Raw genomic sequence first — 23,215 nt, forward strand, 5'->3', positions numbered from 1 at the left:
ATTCAAGGTTTTTTAAAAATTTCGCATTCGCTAAATATCTCCTGTGTGATTACTAGAGATGAAAGGAAACATCTCTTTGGTTTCTGTCCTTAAGAATCTTATGGTCTAGTCAAGGAGACAAAACATACCCACATGAAAAGACACATGCACAAGATAATGTAAGAAATGTTTTAAGACAATAATAACAACTCACATTTCTCTAGCCTCTTTTTTCTTTAAAAAGACAAACACTTTTGAGGCAGCTAGGTGGTGCAGTGAATAGAGCACCAGCCCTGGAGTCAGGAAAACCTGAGCTCAAATCCAGTCTCAGATATTTAACACTTACTAGCTGTGTGACCTTTGGCAAGTCACTTAACCCAATTGCCCTGCCTTCCCCCCTCCAAAAAATAAAATTAAATTAAAAAAAAATTTCCTAATAAGTATCAGATATAGGACTTGAACCGAGATTTTCCTAACCCTGAGGCCAATGCGATTACTATACCAGGCCACTTCTCACCCCTCATTTTTAAAGCTCTTCCTCTTACCGAAACAGAGCACTTTCCTATGCAGCATGGGGAGAAGAGGCTGAAGCCAGAGGGGGTGGGGGGGTGGAGAAAGCAGGATTACAGGATAGAAGAGGCCCAGGAGAGAGACCAATAGGAGCCTCAGGACCAACAGAGGCCAACAGTCACTAGAGGGATCTGGGGACTATTAAGGTTGAAAGTGGACAAGTGGACATGATAAAATAGGGATTTTTGGGTAGGAGTGGGGAGTGAAGGGTCAATATTTGATAGGAAACAGACCTGTGGTAGAAAAGCCAAGGGGTTAGTGGAGAAGGGAAGTGGACACCAGCCAGCCTGGATGGCACATAAAATCCATCAACAAGCATTTATTAAGTCTTTTCTATGTCAGTCAATCAACCAGTATTTATTAAGCACTTAGGTGCCAGGCACTATGCTAAAGGCGCTAGGGATGCCCCCAAAAAGCAGAACACAAAACAAAACACGGGCCTTGCCTTCAAGCAGCTCACACACCCCCTTGGCTTTTTTCACTTTAAAGTTATCATTGACACCCACCCACACCCCCAGAATCTTTCTTAGTGCAAAAACATAGTATGTGTCCAGACAACAGCCTGGACTGGGTCCTGAAATTTGGTTGCTCTGGGTAATAAGACATGTGGTGAATACCTTCCTTGATCCCATTTTAAAGGCTTGAGCACCTCTCTCTTGCCCCTACCGAACAAAGACTCACTCTTCTCCTTCCTGCACAAAGAAACAAAAATTTTGGCACCACCTTGACAGCCAGACAGGCTGTGTTGCCTCCTTCTCTATACTGGAAGACTCTTCTCTCCAGAATGTATCTCATTCCCATTCATCTTGTCTTATGCAAAGAGAGAGATTTAAATATTGGCAGAGGATTGGGGGTCAGGGGTGATGAGGATGGAATTGGCTTCCCCCATCATCCAAGGGTTGGCTTTGCATGTAAAGACACCTTTCTTCTCTCTCTCTCTCTCCCTCAGGATCACACCTCAACACCCAACCACTGAACTCCACACAATTTGCCCTGCACACTGGAGGAGAGCCCCACGCGTGGAGGGCGGCAAAGCCGGCTGTACATGTTTCTATAGGCTAACGGCATGATTTCTGTAAGAGATTTCCTTTAACTGTCCTATTCGCATGAACGACTGGCTGTAGACGCATGACCTACAGTCCTCAATCCTGTCTCTGGCAACGGACCTCTGATGGAAACCAGGACACAAGAGCACACAGAGAGAGAGAGAGAGAGAGAGAGAGAGAGAGAGAGAGAGAGAGAGAGGACAAGGGCTTAGTTGTGACCAGGGGTGGTGTTTTTAAAAGTCATTTTGATTTTGCCCTTCTGTGGGGCAGGGTTTGTTTCCTCCTATCCCAACCTCATCAATAAGAAATCCATGTGGATTTCAACCAGAAAAAAACAAACACATACATGAAATCAGCTTGAACCTTAGTTCCTTGGTTGTCATTTATCTGTTTGTACTCACCCTTCCATTGACAAGACACCCATCCGATATGCTCTCCTTCGCATACAGGATACACGTCAACACATGGACGGACACCTCTTCACCTGCAATATATACATACACACAGAGATTTTTACTGTGAAGTCTGAGGCTGTATAGTAATCTCCTGTGGATAAACTGGATGTTTTTTTTTATGTTGTCTCTCTCCCGTTTTTATCATCTCTCAATGGAAAACAGTGATCTTTAGTGTGTTTGGGGTTGTCAAGTGTTGGGGGCTCAAGAGGGCAGAATCCCAGGCTTAGCCACAGGGTTCCAAGGGAGGCAGAAGCCCACCTGATAGGGCTTTCTTTCTCAGTAGGTGACCCAGACAGGTGGCTGCCCCAGGACTGCACCAGCATGTTCTATAGAGAAGAGGTTTTCTATTTCTTCAAGCACTTATCTCATAGTTTGTGTTCAAAGTGTAAACTGTACAGTAATCAGCCTTGTGTATATGAATAATAATTATAATAATAACAATAAATACTATGCAAACCAATAGAAACACTTTAGCGGTATGTACAAAGCACTAACAGCCCCGCTCCTGAGGGCTTCTTCAGGCTGCCGGCCAGGGAGTCGCAGCCTGTCCTCTCTGTGGAAGAGGGAAAGGAGTAGGTAATAGTGAATGTATCCGCAAGTTCTTAGGAGTCAGCGAAACACCAAAAGTTTCCCAGAGCAGTACTTGGTGCTCTTACTTCCGCATGCCTTGCAGGGTTAAGTAGGGAGGCGTGGAAGCAGGTACTGGGCTCTGGGCTCCAGTTAGGGGGAGTGGGTCACAGACGGGCGGGGTTGGCCTCTGACCAGGGGCCAAGTCCCTGGCCTGACTTAGAATAACTTGAATTCGAGGGGAGGCCCCCAGGCTGAGGTGGAGCAGCAGAGAAGGCAGAGCAGGTGGAAAAAGAAGCCTGTCCAAAGGGGAAGACCTTGCCCAGCCCCTGGGTAGCATCTGGCTGGGCTCTGGTCCAGGACAGGAAGGAAATAGACAATGGTTCCATGCCTGGGTACCATCAGTGAAGAGCCTTAAGGTAATTACAGCCGAGCCTCCTCAGAGGCTGAAATCAGCACAATCCCCACGTCCTCCCTATCCCCCTCCCAGCAGGGCAGTGCAGGCAGCATCCGGGGCCAGGGAGCCTTTCCTTGACCTGCTCCCCTAGATGCCCAGAGCGTCTTCTTGCCCCTGTGGTCCTTCTGAGACTTCTATGAGATGCATCAAAACCTTCCGAGTAGCACAGTGCCCCTACTCTCTTCTTATCAGAGACCCGGGGGGTCCAAGACCAGCCCCAATGACCAATTATAAACATTCATTGACCTGAGAACAGAAGGTGCTGCTGCCAGTACGATTGATGATTCCAGGCAGCTAATATGTCTCCTTCCCCTTCCCAGGCCCTCAATCCCCCGCCCGCATTAGGCTCTGGCTGCCACAGCCTGCATCCCAGTGCCAACGGGACTGGAACCTCCCAAGCCAGGCTGGCTTTGTCCTTGCACAGCTTCCAACCTGACCTTGAGCCCTGCAGGCTGATAATAATAATAGCAGCAGCTCACATTTCTATAGCGTTTAAGATTTAGAAAGCGCTTTCCAACAGTCCAATGACCCCGGAGTTGCTGCTTTCTGAGCTCCATAAAGGATTCAGTGGCCAGTGGTAGTGCTTGTTTTGGGCTTTTTTTTAAATTCTGTTTTCCTTTTTTGTTTTTGAGGGGGTGGGAATTAAATATGATATTCTTAGTTCATTCCAGGGTGGTCCAAGAAAGTGCCAACTAATCTGCCTCTTTGGCTTCTTTCAAGTATAGACCCCCTGCCCCCCCATCCCCAGCCAGCATATTTTAGAGTATAAGAGACTTGCCTACTTTTTTATTTTAAGGAGTGAAGTTTAGCTCCTATAGTCCCCTTTGTGGGGAGTATGAAGTGTGGTCTCAGCTGTGACTATAGAGTAGGAAAAGGAAAGGGGGTACAAAAGGTACTGCCATCATCCCATGTCTCATTCTTTGTACTTTTATTAGTAAACACTGCCCAGCATCAAAGCAAGCAGACCCAAAAGCTAACTGCCCCTTCCCCACCCCTGTGGAGTGGGATTGACATTGGTCTAAGGAGGGGCTCCCAGCTCCCAGCAGGTGGTGCAGGGGGGATGGGACGCACCGCTGGCCTGGGCTGTGTGCAGCTCCTGAGCCTGACCTGCCCTTTCTGCTGTGAGGGACAGAGGAAAGAAAGAGAAGGCCGTTAGTCTCTAGTGATCAATTCAGAGAGGACACAAGGAGAAACAGGCTCCCGGGTTCATCATCCCAGAGACAAATAGCACTAGCAGAGAATGTACGGCACCCAGAAATACCTAGAGTATCTCTTTCTGTACCATAATCTCCCTAGAATTGCTGATGCAGCTGAAACCAATAGCATCTTCAGAGTCTTGTGTGGGTTTAAAAGCACTGGTCCATGCTTTGGCATCTTATACCCTGTTTGGCATGGCTGCTTTAGCCCATACCGGCTCCAGGCCCCCTTGGGTGCCGTTGCTTTGTGCTCCAATTGCTAGTCGGAGCTATTAGAGGAAGAGTTTGGGGTCTCAATGTGATACCTAGAGAATGCTGCAGTCTGCGCACTAGACGCTTTTTAGAAGTTTTGAAATTAACCTTTATCTCCTCTTTCTTTTTTAAATTGTTATGAAAATAAAACCTTTTTTCTGAACTCTCTCTTCTCACATGCTCTGTTACCTGGAGAGAGTTCCCTTCCCAAATTCCTCCCTGCCCCTTCCAAATGTATAAATCATTCTCCCCTACACCAGCTGAACAGATGTCAAAATTAATAAAGAAATGAACACATAGAGAACGGCTCAGTCTCTCTTTGGGGCGGGAGGGGGGAACAATGGGGGTGGGGGAGGACAAAAACTGGGTTGAAGAAGGCCTGAGGGAAAAAAAGCTGAGGTCATAGAGAGATGGCAAAGATTCTAAGGATACTCCACATTCCCGAAAATAGTCTGTGAAGTCCTCCCCCACCAAAATTTTGAGGGAGACCTCTGGACAGAGACTAAAGGAAGAGGCCATGAAAGACAGACAGAGAGACAGGGGGGGAGGGGGAGAGAGAGAGAGAGAGAGAGAGAGAGAGAGAGAGAGAGAGAAGAGACAGAGAGATATGCAGAGAAGGATAGAGAGCCAGAGAGAGAAAAAGAACAAGAGAGGAGAGACAGAAGACAGGAGAGACAGAGACAGACAGAGAAAGAGACAGACAGATAGACAAGACCAATGTCTATGAGGCTAGGAAGTAGACATCATCTAAATAAAGGCAGCATATATGCTGACCTGAAGGCAAGGAAGAAGGAAGGAGGAGGGGGGAAGTCCTGACAGAAACAATCAGAAGACAAGGGAAGTGGGGGAGTCTGGCAGAATTACAACCTATTAGAAGGGCTTCTTCACCTGGGGTCCATTAACTTTAAAACGTACATATTTTAATAATGAGTTTTATATAATTATTTTCTTTTGTAATCCTCTGATTTATTTTATTCATTTAAAAACATGATTATGAGAAGGGGTCCATGCACAGACTTCAGCAGGCTCTGGGACACACAAGTGAAAACCCTCGGGCTTAAATGTTAAATGGGCTGCATAGACACCTTGTCATTCCCCAAGGGGGTTCTCTTGATTTCTATATTCATCCCATGCATAGAGACAATTCCTCACTTCCTCAAAAACACATTTAATTGCAGCTGTTCCTCCTTATAAGCTATAACCATTAGGGGGCAATCTACTCACATTTTCTTTCCACCTCCATTGATGAGGCTATTCATAGAGCCCTTAAGAGGTCATCCAGCCCATCCCTCTGCCTCTGGGCAACATTTCAGTGATGGATGGATGGATGGAAGGAAGGAAGGAAGGAAGGAAGGAAGGAAGGAAGGAAGGAAGGAAGGAAGGAAGGAAGGAAGGAAGGGAGGAAGGGAGGGAGGGAGGGAGGGAAGGAGGGAGGGAGGAATGACAAAATGGTTATGTTGAAAAGCACATTTGCAAGTACTGGGATGGTCTTCCTTCAGCTGTTCTCAGTTATAGTACCTTACTTACGAGTGTAATACACTTCACTGTTTACAAAGATCTTTCCCATCCATTATCTCATTTGCTCCTCACAATAGCCATGTGGGTTGAGTAAAGCCGGTAACAATATCCTCATTTTTTGGTAAGGAGCCTCTCAGCTCGGATGTGACTTGGCTAAAGGTCTCCCAGCTGAACTATGAACATTTCAGGGTGCTGCCTCTGTATCAGCTGGATGTTAGCTTCCACTTTTCAGAAAACACATCAGGAAAGCAGAACTATGCTCCCCCCACAGTACCACCTTAAATCTGTATGAAATTGTACAGCAAAATGCCTAAGAATTTGGAAACTAATCCTATTTTCCTAGGGACTGAATTATTCTGCTTGGCCCCCAAAAGCAGAACTGAGCAACAGATGCAAAGAGGCAGATCTCAGTTTGACAGAAGGAAAATTTCTTATCCTAACAATTTGTTGTTGTTCAGTTATGTCTAACTCTTTGTGACTCCATTTGGGGTTTTCTTGGCAAAGATACTGGAGTGATTTGCCATTTCCTGCTCCAGTTCATTTTACAGATGAGGAAACTGAGGCAAATCGGGTTAAGTGACTCGACCAGGGTCACACAGCTAGTAAGTCAGTCAAATTTGAACTCGGATCTGACACCAGGGCCAGCGCCCCATCCACAGCGCCACCTAGCTACTGCATCCCAACACTTACAAATGTTTGAAAATGGATTGATATGCCACAGGAGATCATGGCTTCTCTAGGACGTTTTCAATCAGGGGCTGAATCTATCTATACATGTCCAGAAACATACAAGAGATTCTTAGTATGTGTTAGACTAAATGGCCCTTGAGCTCCCTTCCCACCTTGAGATTCTACATACAGATTCTGTGGGTGATTTCTTCATGATCCTGAGCAAATCACCAAACCCTCATTGCCCTATTAGCTAATTAGGGATTGATTAAAAGCAAGCAAATGAACAGCACAGAGATGGAGGGTTCTTGAAACTACATAGCCTATATAAATAAAGGTAGCATAGACACGAACATCTACACACCTTGGGTTTACCTGTCATCCTTAGCACCAGGTAGAAACAAGATGAATCCAAATCCCTTTCAGATCTGTATGAGGCACACAGATATCAATCACCTATAAAGTCCTCTGTCACCTGCAGTCACCTACCTCCCAGCCCCAGGCACACAAGCTCCCAAGGTCCATTGCCTCTTCTTCTTGCACTCATGACAGGGAGAAGGTGATGAAGCATGTAGACACCCTGAACTGCATTCTATGTTCAGGGTCAGCCTGGTTGAATAAGAGATTTCAGAGCTGCTTAGAACCCAGGAAGGACTTGGGGCATGAGTACCTGAGTCCTTGAGAACCTGAGGAGAGTGTCTACCTAGCAGGGATGGGTTACCTCCATTGACAGAGCCAGAGAGCCAAGAGCTATAGGAAATTCAGGCAGAAACAGCCCCAGGTATCTCTGTCTCAGGTGAGTGGGTCACCCAAGGGCTTTTGCAATGGTGGCCTCTTCCTGTTCCGGATGCCCATACGGCCCCCAGAAGCCCTGGAGGAGGCCCTTGGGGTCACCTTTTCAGAGCCCCTGGGGATATTGGGAGGTCATGGGGGAGGGGCTGCTTCTGAAGATGAACTGTGAGCTTCAAGACCTGCCGAGCTAATGAACTCACACACACACACACACACACACACACACACACACACACACACATGCGCTCCTGTGCACACGCTGATTTTACAGTCAATCTTTCAAAGTGCAATTTGTCCAGGAGAAGCCGATATGAGGCCCGTCTGGGGCTCTAGCCAATGGCAACACAGTTCCTCCGGCTCAGCCAGTCTTGGCCCTGTATTCTAATAGGCCATATCTTTATCAGGGAAATGTTGATTCTCCTGAAGTTAAACTTCTCATGGAGGGACCCCCGGCTCAAAGACAGAGGGATAGTTTGAGCTGAGGAGTGGGGAGCAGCCACCTAAGGGAGACAGGAGTCTAGCCTCCAGCCTGGAGAGAGAGATCTGAGCAGGAAGCATATTGGCTAGACCTTTCACCCACTCTAGGGACAAATTCAGTCCCAAGCAGCTGACGTGGGTGCCCAGCGCCCTCTACAAGCCGCAGTGGGTGAGGGCTGAGGGTGGGGGCCGGATGCTCAGGTTTGGGTGGGTGGGGGGGGATTGACGGGGAGGCTGTGGGCTCTGCTGTTGGCGCAGACCTTGCAGACCTGCTATGGGATCTCGGCCACGAGCCCAGAAGCTAGGACTGTAGGGGTTGGGTATTCGGACTCCAAGGGAATCCCCCACCCCCAACGTCTCCTCTCCCCAGCTTTGGGGAGAGGGAGCAGCAGATCATGGAATCCAACCTACAAGGGACCTTCTTGCTGAACAACACGCCACTAGCCCAATTCTCTGAGATGAAGGCACCTATGTGCCAGTACTCAGTGCAGAATTCTTTCTACAAGCTCAGCCCCCCAGGGCTGGGCACCCAACTGGCTGCCGGGACCCCTCACGGGATTACAGATATCCTCAGCAGGCCAGTGGCAACTCCAAACAGCAGCCTTCTCTCAAGCTATCCCCATGTGGCTGGCTTTGGTGGACTCGGTTCCCAGGGTGTCTACTACGGTCCCCAGGTGGGGAATTTTTCCAAGGCCGGGAATGAGTATCCGTCTAGGAGCAGAAACTGCTGGGCAGACCCTGGGCAGGATTGGAGAGGACGACAGTGCAGTAATAGTGAGTACTTGGCTTGCCTTCCCCACCCAGCCTCTCCAGGGAATAGCACTGGGCCCCTGGATGGGGAGGGAGGAAGACCTAATAAAAAGGGAAACTTTAGGAATAAACATGACATACTCAAGTGGACTGCCATTTAGTAAACGTGTCCTTAGCACTGCTCTTCCCCTGCCCTTTTCTCAGCCCTCCTCTTAACTCCTCCACAAGTATTTACTCATCTACCACTTAAAACTTGTCTCTTGAGGATCCTAGTGTCTGGTGAGTTTAGGACCTCACATAACATGACCCATATTTGAGGAACTCATCACTTCAGCTCTATTCCATGTCAGCCTTTCTTCACCCTCCCCGATCCACATCTCCTGAGTCCAGGTAGCCATTTTTGGTCCCCAGTCAGTATCAGCCCCCTCGGAAGAGACTCCCATCAGCCCCCTCCCCTACTGAAGTCTTCCTATCTCTTCACTTCCTATTATATGTTGCGGCCATTTCCTGAGTACTCACTCTCTCTTTGACTTGGGGAAAATGGGGAAATGTCTTTCCCCACCACCTACCAAAGTATAGACATGAATGGGTAGCTCCAACACTGAGGAAGCAGCTGAGCCAGAGCCCAGAGTCATGGGCATACCTTTTACCTGAGGGCAGCCTTTTCCTGGACTCAGTTTCTGGGTGAATCACAGTGAGGCTTGACTCCAGTCAGTGGCTAAAATATCTGGACGGGGGCTGAGGAAAAACAAGGATAGAAGGTAGGGCCTTTGTGAGTGTAGGTCTGTTACCCATAGCCCTACATCCGGATCAGGGAAAGGAAGGGAAGGGAGGATGGAATGTCAGCAGTTGGAATCCCAGGGCTCCTCCCATTTCCTGTCTGCTCTCCACCATCCCCACAGATACTTCAGCTATGGTGGAGGCAAACTTATGGTCAGAAATTTATTCAAACACCTATGGAAAGACCTTTTTGTTCTGTAGGTTCAAGTCAAGGCTGGACCCCTGGGTCACAAATTGATAGATAACCTGCCCCCCCCCCCCCAGTCTCCTTTTCCTCTTCTCTGTCTCTGTATCTCTCTCTGTTTCTGTCTCTCTCTGTCTCTGTCTCTCTGTCTCTGTCTCTGTCTCTGTCTCTGTCTCTCCTCCCTTTTTAGAGCAAGCTTTTTGCCTGGTCCCAATCCTTTCACCTGAACTATGGCAGGGTCCTGGTGCATTTTATCAGACCTCTCTTCCTCCACTCGCTGCTGGGGCAGCTTTAATTCCAAATGTTCCACCATCCTAGAAGGTAGGCATCAAAAGTAGTCTCATCTGCAGATCAGGGCAAAGAAAGAGGGAAGTTGACAGAAAGTTGGAACCCTGCTTCCTTTGCTCAATACAAATCCTGCATAGTTTTCAGCCTTTAGCCCCTCCCAAGAGAACCACTCAAGGTCAGACCAGCCTGGTCAGGGAGCCCCAGCAAGTCCCTTCTGAAAGAGATTCGATAGAACCTCTCCAGTCCCTCCTGATTCAGATTTCCCAGACTGACCCCAATCAACAAGTTGTGGACATGGATCTTCCATGTGTTTATGACTAGTCTATAGACTTTCTATTATGGGTCACTTCTTCTCTGCGTTCATCTCTGTTCTTAATGGATTTGAGCTAGGAAAACAGAGACATGAGAATCCACTGTTCTGTGGCCCAGAGATGATGTTGACACGAGGATATTACATCAATCCCCATCCCCATGCCCATTCATGCCATGGTATCACGAAGGGGACACTGATCAGGAAGTTCTCGGTACTGGTCCAGTCCTCTGCATATGATAGGAAATGCTGACCAAAGGAAGGGTAGCCTCTGACAAGTGCAGGGCTCTGTGCTGCATAACTTCTTAGGAAGAGAGCATTGCTCAAAGGGTATTGATGTCTTCCTTGGGCAAAATCCTTTAGGAGGTTTAGCATCTCAAGGGTAGTTTAGAGGTGAGTCCAAGTTAACAACTGTTACCAATAATTGTTATCTGGGGCTGCAATCCATACTCATTTATTTGCCTTCTTCCTCCCTCCTGCCAGCCCCAGACCCCTTGAGTGACAGCATCCACAAAAAAAAGCATACCAGACCCACTTTCACAGGACATCAGATCTTTGCCCTGGAGAAAACCTTTGAGCAGACCAAGTACTTGGCAGGGCCTGAGAGAGCACGCCTGGCTTACTCCCTGGGGATGACAGAGTCCCAAGTGAAGGTGAGTTGTTAACCACCTCCTATGTCTTAGGGTTTGAACTCAAAAGGTCTTGGTGGGAATGAGACATTACTGTAGGTAGAAAAGTTGGGTGGTAGACAGCCCTGCTGTCTCTTGCCTTGACTTTTTAGTTCTAATGAGATCATGAGATTTTGCATCTGGCAGAGACGTTAGAAATAATTTAGACATGCTCCTCCTCTTTTAGAGATGAGGGAAATAAGAACTAGGGGATAGCAGTGGCTTGCTGGGGGTCACCCAGATTATAAACAGCAGGTCTCAGATTCAAACCCTTAACTTCTGATATTAAGAGCGCTCTTTCCTACCTCTTCATGTCCATCCTCTAACTTCCTGAAGAAGGAAGAAGGTCTTGGCTGTAGAATTAAGGCAAAGAAAGAAGAAAGCAAATAGAAAAGTGGCCATCTATTTGCTTTACTTAATGTAGACCCTACAGGAACCACACTTCTTGAACTTAAACAACTCCTTACCTCCAGTTCCAGCCCCAAATGAAGCCACATATCTCAAGATGCCCTGTAGTGTAGTAGAAGGCATCCTTCCACAGGAGATGGACGACGGGGTTCTAGTCTCACCTATCCCCCTGTGGATGAATTCTCATCTATATAATGTAAATAACAACAGATTTGAATGGCATTTAAGCACTTAAAGTTTATAAATCAATCATTATCTCATTTGACCCTCAGAACAATTCTGTGAGGTCAGTGCCATTATAATCCTCATTTTGTAGATGAGAATATACTGATCATACTCGGACTACACATGTCTGTGGCTCTGTTGTGGGAAAGATTTTATAAACCACTAAGAGGCATTCAAAATATAAGTTATCAATACATGTACTATTGACCTCAAAGAGTGGTGAGAGTCTGCAAAGACACTTTGAAAAGTATGTAGGCAAATCAGTGAGGTGAATTTTCATTTTTCATGGACACCATTTATTAATGTAATCATGGTTGACACTTGGAGGGTGCCTAAGAGTTTATGAAGTATTTTTTACAGCCATTGTCCAACTGCCCTGATATTAGGTGGGAGAAGTATGATTAGATCCATTCTATAGATGAAGAAACTGAGTCTAAGAGCACTTCAGGAATTTACTCAGGGTCCAACAGATACTAAGTGACCAAGCCAGGATTCAAACCAAAGCCTTTTGAATCTGATACTGCTGCTTCTTCCACTACAGCTCAGCTCCTGCCTTGTTCCATATCTTCTTTACCCTGTCTGATTAGGCAGTGTTTTCAGAATAACAAAGTTGGAAATATTCTTGGATGTCTTTATTTTTTTTTAAGCAATTGGGGTTAAGTAACTTGCTCAAGGTTACACAGCCAGGTGTTTCTGGGTAGGTGCTAAGTGTCTGAGCCCAGGATTCGATCTCCAGGTCTTCTCAACACTGGAGCTGGTGCTCTTACTCTCTGTGCTACCTGGATGCCCCTTTGGATGTCTTTATGAAGCAGAAAATTTTATATGCTTAAATTTATCCTACTCCCCTTGCATCAAAGTGCTACAAAGATGTGAAATACTCATGTGACATTTTGACACCTCCCTGGTATAATCGTTTCTTTCCCATATTACTCAATCAACTATCATTTATAAGCAGCAGTTACTAGCTGTGACGGACTGTGCTGTTTCTCATAATTACCAGCCTAAACTGACCAAGCCTGCTACTAGGTGGACTAGCAGTCCCCATGCTCTCTAGCTCCCAGCTCCTCATAGCTTCTCCCATTGCTGAGCTGGGTAAGACACCTCCAGAGGAGCTTTGTACTATAATGATCAGAGGAGAAAACTTGGAGCCCTGACTGAAATGCAATCAGAACATTGGACTTAAACACTAGAAGTTTCAGGAAGAATAGGACTCCTTTCTTGGAGAGCAGAAAAGATACCCTAATAGGAAGGAACAAGATAGTAAAGTGGATGGCTGTCAGAAGACCTTGGTCTAGGTTCTTGCTTTACCACTAACCAATCAATCAATCAGGGGTGGCTAGGTGGCACAGTGAATAGAGCACCAGCCCTGGAGTCAAGAGGTTCAAATCCAGCCTTAGACACTTGACACACTTACTGGCCATGTGACTTTGGGCAAGTCACTTAACTCCCAATTGCCCTCCAAAAAAGCAAAAAAAAAAAATCAATAAACAAGTATTTAGCAAGTCCCTACTGTGTGCCAGGTGCTGTTCTAGGTACTAAAAATATAAATACAGTTAATGAAGCATGGCTCCAGGTTACAAAATCTATGTGGAAATATAGGTGCATAAATATAAACAGAATAAATACCAATACTAGGCAGGTGACCTTAGAAATTAGATTAGATAATCTTTAGGTTCACTTACAGTTCTAACATTTTGTGAATCTAAATTAAAGGGGGAAAGATGAGTTTCTCTGACAAAAACTGAAGCAGTGCCTAGGAAGAGAAGGGAGCTGATGTTAAACAGAATCATCTAAAGATGTTGGCTCCGGAAAAGAAATTTGGAAGTGCCAGAAGGGGGAAGAAATGAGACAGCTGCTCTGACTGAGCATTGGATCTTTCTGCTCAATTAGAAGAGGGTGCTGAAGTAATAGAGAGGCCAGTTCAGGCTTTTGGAAAGGGAAAGCTTTATAACAAGTAATCTAAAAAATAGAATCGGTTACCTCAATAGGTAACGGCTTCCCCTTCACTGGAGGTCTGACCACTTGTTAAGTGTGTTTCTGATCCGTTATGGGTTGAGAGAGATGACCTCTGAGGTCACTTGCAACTCAGAACTTCTGTGATTGTCTGTGTATTAAGTACAGAAAGGGCTAGGAATCTAAGAGAGAGTCCTCCCCTGGAGAGCCAGTAAACTGGATTTAACATCGGCAACCCGATGTTGACATGAAGGTATTATGTCATGCCCATGCCTGCCATGGTATCATGGGGAGAGCCCTGCTGGTCTGGTCCTCTGCCTATGGTAGGAAATGCTTGCCAAGGGAAGGGCACACTGTGTCAAGTGCGGGGGCCTTAGAGGAGGGCGCTGTTCCCATCTTTCCCGGGATCTGTCTCCCGTCTTCCCCCTCCCCTTAATACAATTTCCAATTGTAGGTGTGGTTCCAAAACCGAAGGACCAAATGGCGGAAGAAGAGTGCCTTAGAGCCCTCATCTTCTACCACGAGGTCCACGGGAGGAGGAGGCGGAGGTGGTGACCGAACAGCTTCAGAAAACGAGGATGATGAATACAACAAGCCCTTAGATCCGGACTCTGATGATGAAAAGATCCGGCTGCTGCTGCGCAAGCACCGGGCGGCCTTCTCCGTCCTCAGCCTGGGGGCTCACAATGTCTGAGGCCGCTTCCCGGTCACTATCCCGACATCCCCCACCCAGTGCCCATCGTCCCCATGATTCTGTGTTATCAGATCTCCCCTTCCCCCGCAAAGAAAAAACCTGCTCCCTGTCCCTTTAAGCACACTCGTATTCGTGCACACACGCGGACATGCGTCCCAAAGAACCCCCATGTCCACCAAAAATCCATTCATTTAAAAATAGGTCAGTCTTGTTTCCGCTGGAGATGGGCCTGATATTTCAAGCTTGATATCTCATTAGGCCAAGCCAGATAATAGAGCTTTGAAAGCTGGTGAAAAGAGGGGGCTGCCGGAAAGGTCTGAATTACTTCTCGGCTTAAAACCAAATGTAGTTCCATCATTTTTTCCTTCCTTATTCCCCACTCCCTACCCCCTCCCACCCCATTCTGTTGAAGGGAAAATGTGAAGATTCATGGAAATGGGTGAGTGTGAATGAGGTTTGACCCCTGAGGGGTGAAGGGCAAGGAGAGAAAGAGCATGAGGGAGAAAGAAGGAAAATAAATTGAATCATTGAAACCTTCCACAACCTCTTGACTTTAATTTCTTGGATAGATCTCCTGAGAGTAAGGTCCTTTTCTTCTCTGTTTTATAAGCAAGGATGCCCAGCAGGGTTGGGGGTGTATGCACATTACAATTATCAAAAAATGGACAGGCTATGGTCATAGAAAAAGCAGAATGAGCCTTTACATATATATTCTATTCACCTTTCCCCTCCAGATTCCCCCTTGAAGAGAAGATAGACAGAAATATATGGCCATTATGGCCGTTTTACCCCCAGGTAAACCTATGCCAGAGAGCATGCCTAACCCAGGCAGTTTCTATTGGTTTAAGGGAAAAGAGAAGGCTCACAGCTGCAAAGTGATTAAGGTTAAAGTCTAAACTGGAAGGACATACATAGCCCTAAGAAGAAGCCCCCCCCCCCCCCCCCCCATGGGATATTTCTTCCCTCCCCTCTGCCTAGAATGTTCAAGTCTCTGCCTTTAGTCTGTCTGGCCATCGGGCTTCACATTTCTGCAGTGGGCGAGAATTTAGGGTGAGAGCCATGGCAGGTGGTGTGGGGTCAGGGGTGCAAGGAGCACATGGAAAAAATCCCAAGCATTTTGCCCACTGGGACTTTTCTACCCCACACCTGGACCTCCCTGACTTGCAAAAAAAAAAAACTCAGGAAAGAAGGCTGTGAGAGATCAGATCCCTCCTCTGATTGAGGCATCTCCTGTTGGGACAGTCAAGTCTATTCACAGACAGAACAAAGAAGGAAAGGGAGATGAGGTCCCACATTGGCATTTCCTACCTTCTCCCAAGTTCTCTTGGGTGGAAAGAATGGGGAATGTAGCTGTGAGGAAAGGGCTGGTGGATTCAAGGCACTTCCTTTTCCCTGTATGATCCCTGTGCCTAGAGGCCAGAGGAGAAGGAGGCCACTGAGAACAAGGTATTACTTTCAATTGAACTGAATCCCATGCCACATCGGAGTAAAGGAGATAGGGAAGAGAGGCAGCAATCTCCGGAGCTTCAGGGGGTGAGAGGGAGAATGGGGCTGGGGTAGAAGTGACAGAGGAAGCTACCGTGGAGGAGGGGAACATTGCACTTACTGATTTCCTATGGTTCTGAAGGAAATAGAATAAAAATAAGTCCCAGCATCTTTCCCATGACTCATGTGTTTCTGTGAAAGGCATGATTCTTCTCCACCACAGAAAATTAGCTGTGTTTATTGTACATCTTCTTCTCACTTGTCAAGGCTCCCCTTCAAGATATACTTGCTTCCTAAGCATGTTAGCTAGCTATTAAGATCCCTCTCCCTCAAGAAGGATGGGTGGTTTTATACACACACACACACACACACACACACACACACACACACACACGGATTATATATAGATGTATGTATACACACACATATATATGCATATAGATATGTAAAGTTTTGCAAAATGCTTTATAAATATTATATCATTTTAATTCTCAAACAAGCCTGGGACATAGATGCTATTATTATCCCTATTTTACAGTGGAGGAAATTGAGACAGACAGAGGTTAAGTTCTTTCCCAGAGTCACACAGCTAGTAAGTATCTGAGGCTGGATTTGAACTCGAGCCTTCCTGACTCCAGGTCCAGCACTCTAGCTACTCTACCACCTAGTTGTCTTTTATTGAAGTAGAGAAAAATGGAAGGATGACATTTCACAGAATCTGAGAGATTTTTTGTGCAGTGATAGGGCAAAAAGATTAAAGAAATGTCCAATCCAGTCTGCAGTTATCCCTTCCACATCGTGACTTTCCTCATCAAGGTTTCAATATATATGGAGGGTTGGCATAAGAAATTAAATGGGAATTGGGGGGAAGTCTTGTGGAAGCTGGAGATGACATGCAAAGGCCAACAGACAATACAGAAAAAGCAAAACACAGAAATGCATAACATATATGTATAGTATATATCAACCCAAATTTTACAATAAGGTGCTGTAAACACCCCATGAAAGAAAAAGAAAAAGTGGTGGCTAGGTGGCACAGTGAATAGAGCCCCAGTATTCAAAAATTCTGCCAAGTACTTTTCAAATTCCTGTAAGGAATCCTAGAGTCAGGGAGGCCAAGTTGGAAAGGCAATAAATTTGGAATCAGAGTGACTTGGGGTCAGATACTGGCTCTGCTATTTGCTGGACAATAATAGGCTATTCAATTCCCTCCTCTAAGCCTCAGTTTCCTCATCTATAAAATGGGGATAATATTACCCACCGCCACTGAAGTCCTACTCTTTTTTTAAATGGCTATATCATTGCAGTCCAAGCTTTGGCAGGTCCTGACAAACTGGGAAACTTCCTAGCACTTGCCCAGCAATGACTAAGAGTCATTCAAGGAGCAGCAGAGCTGAGTTCAGGGAGATTCATAATCACCAGAGCAAAGGGTGACAAATGGTTCTGTCACAGCAATTTTTAAAGGCCATCTACTCAGACACAAAGGGTTGCAATCTGTATCAGTGGAGGCAAATCAGTGGGAGGCAAATGCCCCCCAAAATTATAGATCCTGACAGTTTTAAACTGATTTTCACAAATCAAGTCCCTGCCCACCCTTAACTTCCCATTCAAAAATCTTGGATGGCTTCCTAGAACCTCTAGGATAAAATGTAAAAGCCCCAGTCTGCCATTTTAATGCCCTCCATACCCTGGCTCCTTGTTGTTTATTTCATTTCAGTTATGTCTGATTCTTCATGACCCCATTTGGGGTTTTCTTGGCAAAGTTTCTGGAGTGGTTTGCCATTTCTTTCTCCAGCTCATTTTACAGATGAGGAAACTGAGGCAAACAGGGTGAAGTGACTTGCCTAGGGTCACACAGCTAGTCAGTGTCTGAGGTCAGCTTTGAACTCACAAAGATGAGTCTTCCTAACTCCAATGCTGGCTCTTTATCCACTGTGCCACCTAACTGGCCCCTGGCTCCTACTTACCTTTACAATCTGGTTTCATATCACTCCCCTTCACTGTATTCTCTGTTCCAGTGAAACTGTCTTACTCTCTCATCCAATGCATCTCTCCCCTCTGTAGTCCCCCATATCTGAAACATACTCCTTCCCTACCTCCATCCACTGCATAGAATCCCCAGCACAACTTCAATGCCACCTTCCACACAAGACCTTTCCTGATCCTCCCAAGCATTAGCATCCCTTCCTTTTTGTAAATACATTATATTATTTTGCATATAGGTTGTGTTTTTTTTCTCTGTCCCCCCAAGTAGAATGTAAAATCCTTACAGAATCATCTTTCTTTTTTGTCTTTGCCTTCTCAGTGCCTGGCACATGATTGTTGCTGTTGTTGTTGATTTTTCATCTTTGAAGAAGACTGAGGACATCCCAGGGTAATGTCCTTACTTTCCCTTGAACTGGATTTAAGTGAGTCAGAGTTACATAGAGTAGTCTGCCTCGCTCTCTCTTCCAGAGTCATTAAAGTCCAATGGCAGGACAGAAGTCAAGACTACTGGCAATGGCCCAGGACCCAGTGGATGACCTTGGTGTCTTCCATGCCTAGGTGCTCCACAGCGCCCACTTCAGCTGCTTTCCCAGACACTAGAACAGATTGTTCTCATCTGTATTTCCACCAAGGGAAGTCTTCACATGCTTGGGTAGACATTGCCCTAACTCACCGATGGTTTTGAGGCCTATCGGTTACCCATAACCTGGTTTAGTCTATGGAAATGGTTTTACCGGGGTGTGGTCGGTGAGCATGCACAGCTTCTCCGAACCACAGGTGAGAGGTGAATGACCACAGGTAGATTAGCAGCCCGGAAAAGGGTTTCAGCAAGCCCTCCCACCAGAAGTGTTATTTCTTCCTGAACCCTTAACAAATGCTTGTTGGATTGAACTGAATGGAATTAAAGGATACTACTTGTAGTATCTACATAATGGAGCTCTGAGGAAATTATTTGTAAGCCTTAAAGCACCATATGTATATGATTTACTGTTATTGTTAATGTTGGAATCTCAGAGTTAGAAGGAACCTCAGAAGTTTACATCCAGTCCAATCTAATCCTGAGCATGTGCCCCTTTGCAACTCAAAAGTTGTCATCTACCTTCTACTTAGAGACCTCCAGTGATGGGGAACTCAACTACCTCAGGTGACAAAACATTCTGCTTTTGGACAAACTATAATTGTTAAAAAAGTATCTCTCCTCTTATCAAGCCAAAATCTGTCCTCTGCCCTTCTACCCATTGATCCTAACTCTTTTTTCTAGGGCCAAGTAAATCAGTCTGGCCCCTATTCTGTAGTCCTTCAAATGTTTGAAAATGGTGGTCATGGCCCCCACTAGAATTTCTCTTCTCCAGGCTGTATATTCTGAATTCCTTCCAACAATCCTCAGATGACATGATTTCCAGTTCCCTGATCATCCCAACTGCCTGCCTTTAGATACATTTATAATAACAGGCACAGCAGTAGCAACAGTAGTAGTAGTAGTAGTAGTAATGGTAGTGGTAGGGGTAGTGGTAGTAGTAGTAGTAGAAGCAACTAGAATTTACATAGTGCTTAAAGTTTGTGAGCCACTTTACAAATATTACCTCATTTTATTCTCACAACAATCTCGGGAGGTAAGGTACTATTATTATGCCCATTTTATAGTTGAGGAAACTAAGGCAGACAAAGTGATTTGTGAAGTGATTTGCCCTAAGTCACACAGCTAGTGTCTGAGACCAGATTTAAACTTCCTGATTCTAGATCTAACACTCTGACTGTTCAAACATTAGCGGTCAGCTAGTGAAGTTCTCACAACCAATCACTCAAGGCTGAGAGGATGAGGAAGACATAACTAAGTTGTTCCTATTTTTTAAAACAAAAGGATTTTGTGCGGGCTCAGTGGGAATCAACAGTGAGAGGCAGTGAGTCAAAAACCTATTTCAGTCTGCATCAATAGAGACCTGGGGCTTAGAGTAAGGGAGGTGATGGGACCCCTGTCCTCTGCCCCAAATGGATCACCTCTGGAGCATCGTGTTTGGGTTTGGGAGTCATATTATGGGAGAGTAATCCAGAGAGAGGACTATATTAGAAAGGGTGGGGGAGGGAGGGGAAATCATCAAGAATTAATAATAACCCTAGAGGAAAGCAAGAAATAAAAAAAATTACTTCGAAGGTTGATGGCCCAGGTCCCTCAGGGGAGATATTTGGGAGTCTGTTCTTTGGTGCCACTTTTCATATGCCAGTGGGATAGTGGGATAGCAGGAAAACATACCCCCAATCAAAATCCATCCCACAGCAGCTCTAGTCTCTAGCCACCCTCTAGCCACACACAGCAGTGCTCTCATTTACTTGACCACTTTGTGGCAGAAGGCTCACCCAGAGCAGATGCATAAATGTTTCAATTGATTCAAGAACAAGAGACAAATCCTCAAATGTGGGAAAGTCTCATTGTTATCATCAATTACTGCTATCACCATCAACCTGGCTGGTATTTATACAAGCTTCTGAAGTTTGCAAAGTGCCTTGTTTGGTATCTCATCTGACTTTCACAACAATCTTTTGAGAGAGTGCTATAATCCCCATAATAATCCCCATTTAACAGATTGGGAACTGAGTCTCAGAGGGATTAAGTGACTTGCCCTAGGTCACACAGCAAGAAAGAATCCTGCCAGAATTTGAATTAGATCCTTCTACTTCCATGTTCAGGGCACTGTCTCTTAGGCATAGGCACCTCTAATTTATACTCAGTAAATTAAGATTAAACCCCAGAGAAATTATGTCCCTGGAGTCTTGGGTAATCTTTGCCCACATCAATCCTATGAAATTCCAGTTGGTTGATCTTCAGCATGTGAGAACTAATATGATTTAAGGGGCTAAACAAGTTCTCCCAGAGGACAATGACAAGACAGAGGACAATGATGAGATAACAATTACAAGTCTGGAAACCATGTCATACAAGGACCTGGTTTGGGGGTAGAGGGAGGAGGGAGAAGAGCAAAAAAGGATGGTGGAAACAGTGCCAGGATAGTGAAAAATGCTGAGTTTGTAGTAAGAGGCCCTGAGTTCAAATCTCATTTTATCCACTTACTTGTGGCCTTAGACAAGTGATCTAACCTCTCTAATCCTATTTCTTCATCAGTGCAATGAGAAGTTTGGACTAGATGACCTCTTCTCTCCCCTTCTCTCACTTTCACTATCTCTCTGTCTGTCTCTCTATCTCTTGTCTCTAAGGTGGAAAAGGAAAGAGATGGATGGGGAAAGGGTGGAAGAGGGAGAGAGGGGGAGAGAGAGAAAGAGAGAGAGAATGAATAAATGAATGAATGAATGAATGACTATGGGAAACTTCTTTTGGGAGGGGAGGTTTACACAGAAGAGAAGTCAGGATTAAGAGTTCTTATCATAGGAGTGGCCAGGTGGTGAAGTGAGTAAAAGCGCTGGCCCCATCGTTGGGAAACCTGGGATTGGTTTTGGCCTCAGAAACTTAGCACCCACACAAAATAACTGGCTGTGTAACCTTGGGCAAGTTACTTAACCCCAACTGCTTTAAAAAAAAAAAGAGTACTTATCATGAGGAGCAGGTGAGTTAAGGACAATTCTTATCCAAACCATTGTGACTCCTTCCCATCTAAGACCATCAAAATAAAAACTAAAAGGACTTGACCATTACAGAAAATGTCATGAAAGAGCAATCCATTTCTATGACAAAAATCATAATTATAGCTGCATTTATATAGTACTTAAAAGTCTGCAAATCCTGAGATAGGTGTTACCATCCTCATTTTAACAGATGAGGACACTGAGGCAGACAGAGGTCCAATGACTTGGCAGGGTTGAATAGTAAGTAAGTATTTGAGGCAGTTTGACCTCAAGTCCTCCTGACTCCAGGTCCAGTGTTCTTCCCACCATACCTTTTGTATATATATAAGTTCATAGACCCTAGTTAAGAAATGCTGACCCAAAGAATGAGAGTAGGGGGAAATTAATGAGGGAGGTAATTTGAGGAGAGGACAGGAGAGAATCCTTGCAATAAGTATACATAGTTCCTTGGAGGTTTTCTAACAAAGTATAAATATCTATCTATCTGGAATGCTTTAGAGTCCATTCCTGTCCAACTAAGACATTCCTTTTAATTCTGATTTCCCATGATTCCATGAAAAATGTTTCCAAATTTTCAAATGTTTAAAATTTAAAAGGTTTGGCGCTTCATATGGAAAAGTCACACACATGGAACACTGGATAAGTGAAGGACTCTTGGGTTCATATGCTGCTGGCTGACTCACTAGTCTCAAGTTTCGTGACCTTTGTGAAAGGAGCTGCAAGAAGCAGAGGGAGATCTTGGGAATGAGGCCATGGGTCACTGACTCACCTCGGAAATGCAGCACCAAGAATGGAGCTTTGGCCTTGAATTCAGTTCACCTCAACAAGCATTTGTTAAGGGCTTGCTAAGAACAAGGCCCTTGAGCAGGGCGCTAGACACAAAGACAAAAATGAAAAAGTCTACTTGTTGGGGGGTGATGGTGGTGGCATTCCCCTCAAGATCCAGGAGTTAGTGGGCAATAAAAATGGAGGGAGAGTAGGCCAATCCAATGAATGAAAAAATCTAATTTGGAAGCTACTTAAAGAAACATCTATTCCAAACTAATCTATGAAAAACAATAATGCCTTGCACTCACAGAGAGTTCTACAGTTTATAATGTAATTTCATATACAGTGAGAGGATAGGCAGTGTGGCCTAGTGGAGAGAGTACCCGATGTGTAGTTCAGGGACACCCAGATTTAGACCCTGCCTCTGACATTTTCTAGCTGTGGACCCAAGGGCAAGTCACTGAATGCCCCCAGTGCCTAAGGCAGCTCTGTGGAACTTAAGCAGGAAGGCACAGAGGGGCCAAAATCTGCCATGATGGAGGAATTCCCCACGTTGTCACACCAAATAGGCTACATTACAGTGTGATGTATTATTATTATTCTGTAATTATATCCATAGAGAGAGATGATGGATTCAGAGTGCAGAATGAGACATTTATTTTTGTATACAGCTATCAAGGGGCTTTGTTTTGTTTGGCTATGCATATTTATTACAAGAAATTTGCTTTCCTTTTTTTTTTCAATAAGGTGGGGGGGGTAGGAGGGAAAGAAAATAAATTTCTGTTCATTTTTTTTTAAATAGAAAGGTGGATGCTACAGATACACAATGTTACATATGAATTTCCAGAGGTGGTTACATTGTGCTAATAGTTTTACTCAACTATTTAACCTTGTCACAAAGTATGGAGTGGGAGGGGCCTATAAATGTAACATAAAAGCAAAATGCATTGATAAAACTTGAAACAATTAAAGCCCCCCAAAGCAATGAGAGCTGATATTTATGTAGTACTTGTGATATCATTTGATCCTCCCAACAACCCTGAGTTTTTGTGTTATTATTTCCATTTTTCAGATAAGGAAATTGAGGCACAGGAGGGATCCAGCAATTGCAGGAGGGTTACACAGAAAATAATTATCAGAAGCTGAATCTGAACACAGGTCT

The 23,215-nt window shown here is 45.2% G+C and overlaps 2 protein-coding genes across 3 annotated transcripts in view; both read left to right on the plus strand.

Annotated features, from left to right (window-relative positions):
• The window catches only part of ANK1 (ankyrin 1), a 203,070-nt gene extending 198,244 nt beyond the window's left edge, over positions 1–4,826 (plus strand). For both annotated transcript variants that reach the window (XM_069075835.1, XM_069075834.1), the window contains one exon: positions 1,499–4,826. The gene's annotated coding sequence lies outside the window, so the exon portion shown is untranslated. The remainder of the gene's footprint in view (positions 1–1,498) is intronic.
• Positions 4,827–8,373: 3,547 nt separating this feature from the next.
• Positions 8,374–14,510, plus strand: NKX6-3 (NK6 homeobox 3). The gene is made up of 3 exons (XM_069075388.1): positions 8,374–8,752; positions 10,774–10,943; positions 13,999–14,510. Exons 1-3 carry the CDS (start codon positions 8,374–8,376, stop codon positions 14,236–14,238), a joined length of 789 nt encoding a protein of 262 aa, XP_068931489.1. The 3' UTR covers positions 14,239–14,510.
• Positions 14,511–23,215: the final 8,705 nt, after the last annotated feature.

Source organism: Petaurus breviceps, unplaced genomic scaffold (genome assembly GCF_028583685.1).
Source record: "Petaurus breviceps papuanus isolate PSGF00001 unplaced genomic scaffold, PetGlider_PUasm1.0 90919, whole genome shotgun sequence".
Lineage (NCBI taxonomy): Eukaryota > Metazoa > Chordata > Mammalia > Diprotodontia > Petauridae > Petaurus > Petaurus breviceps.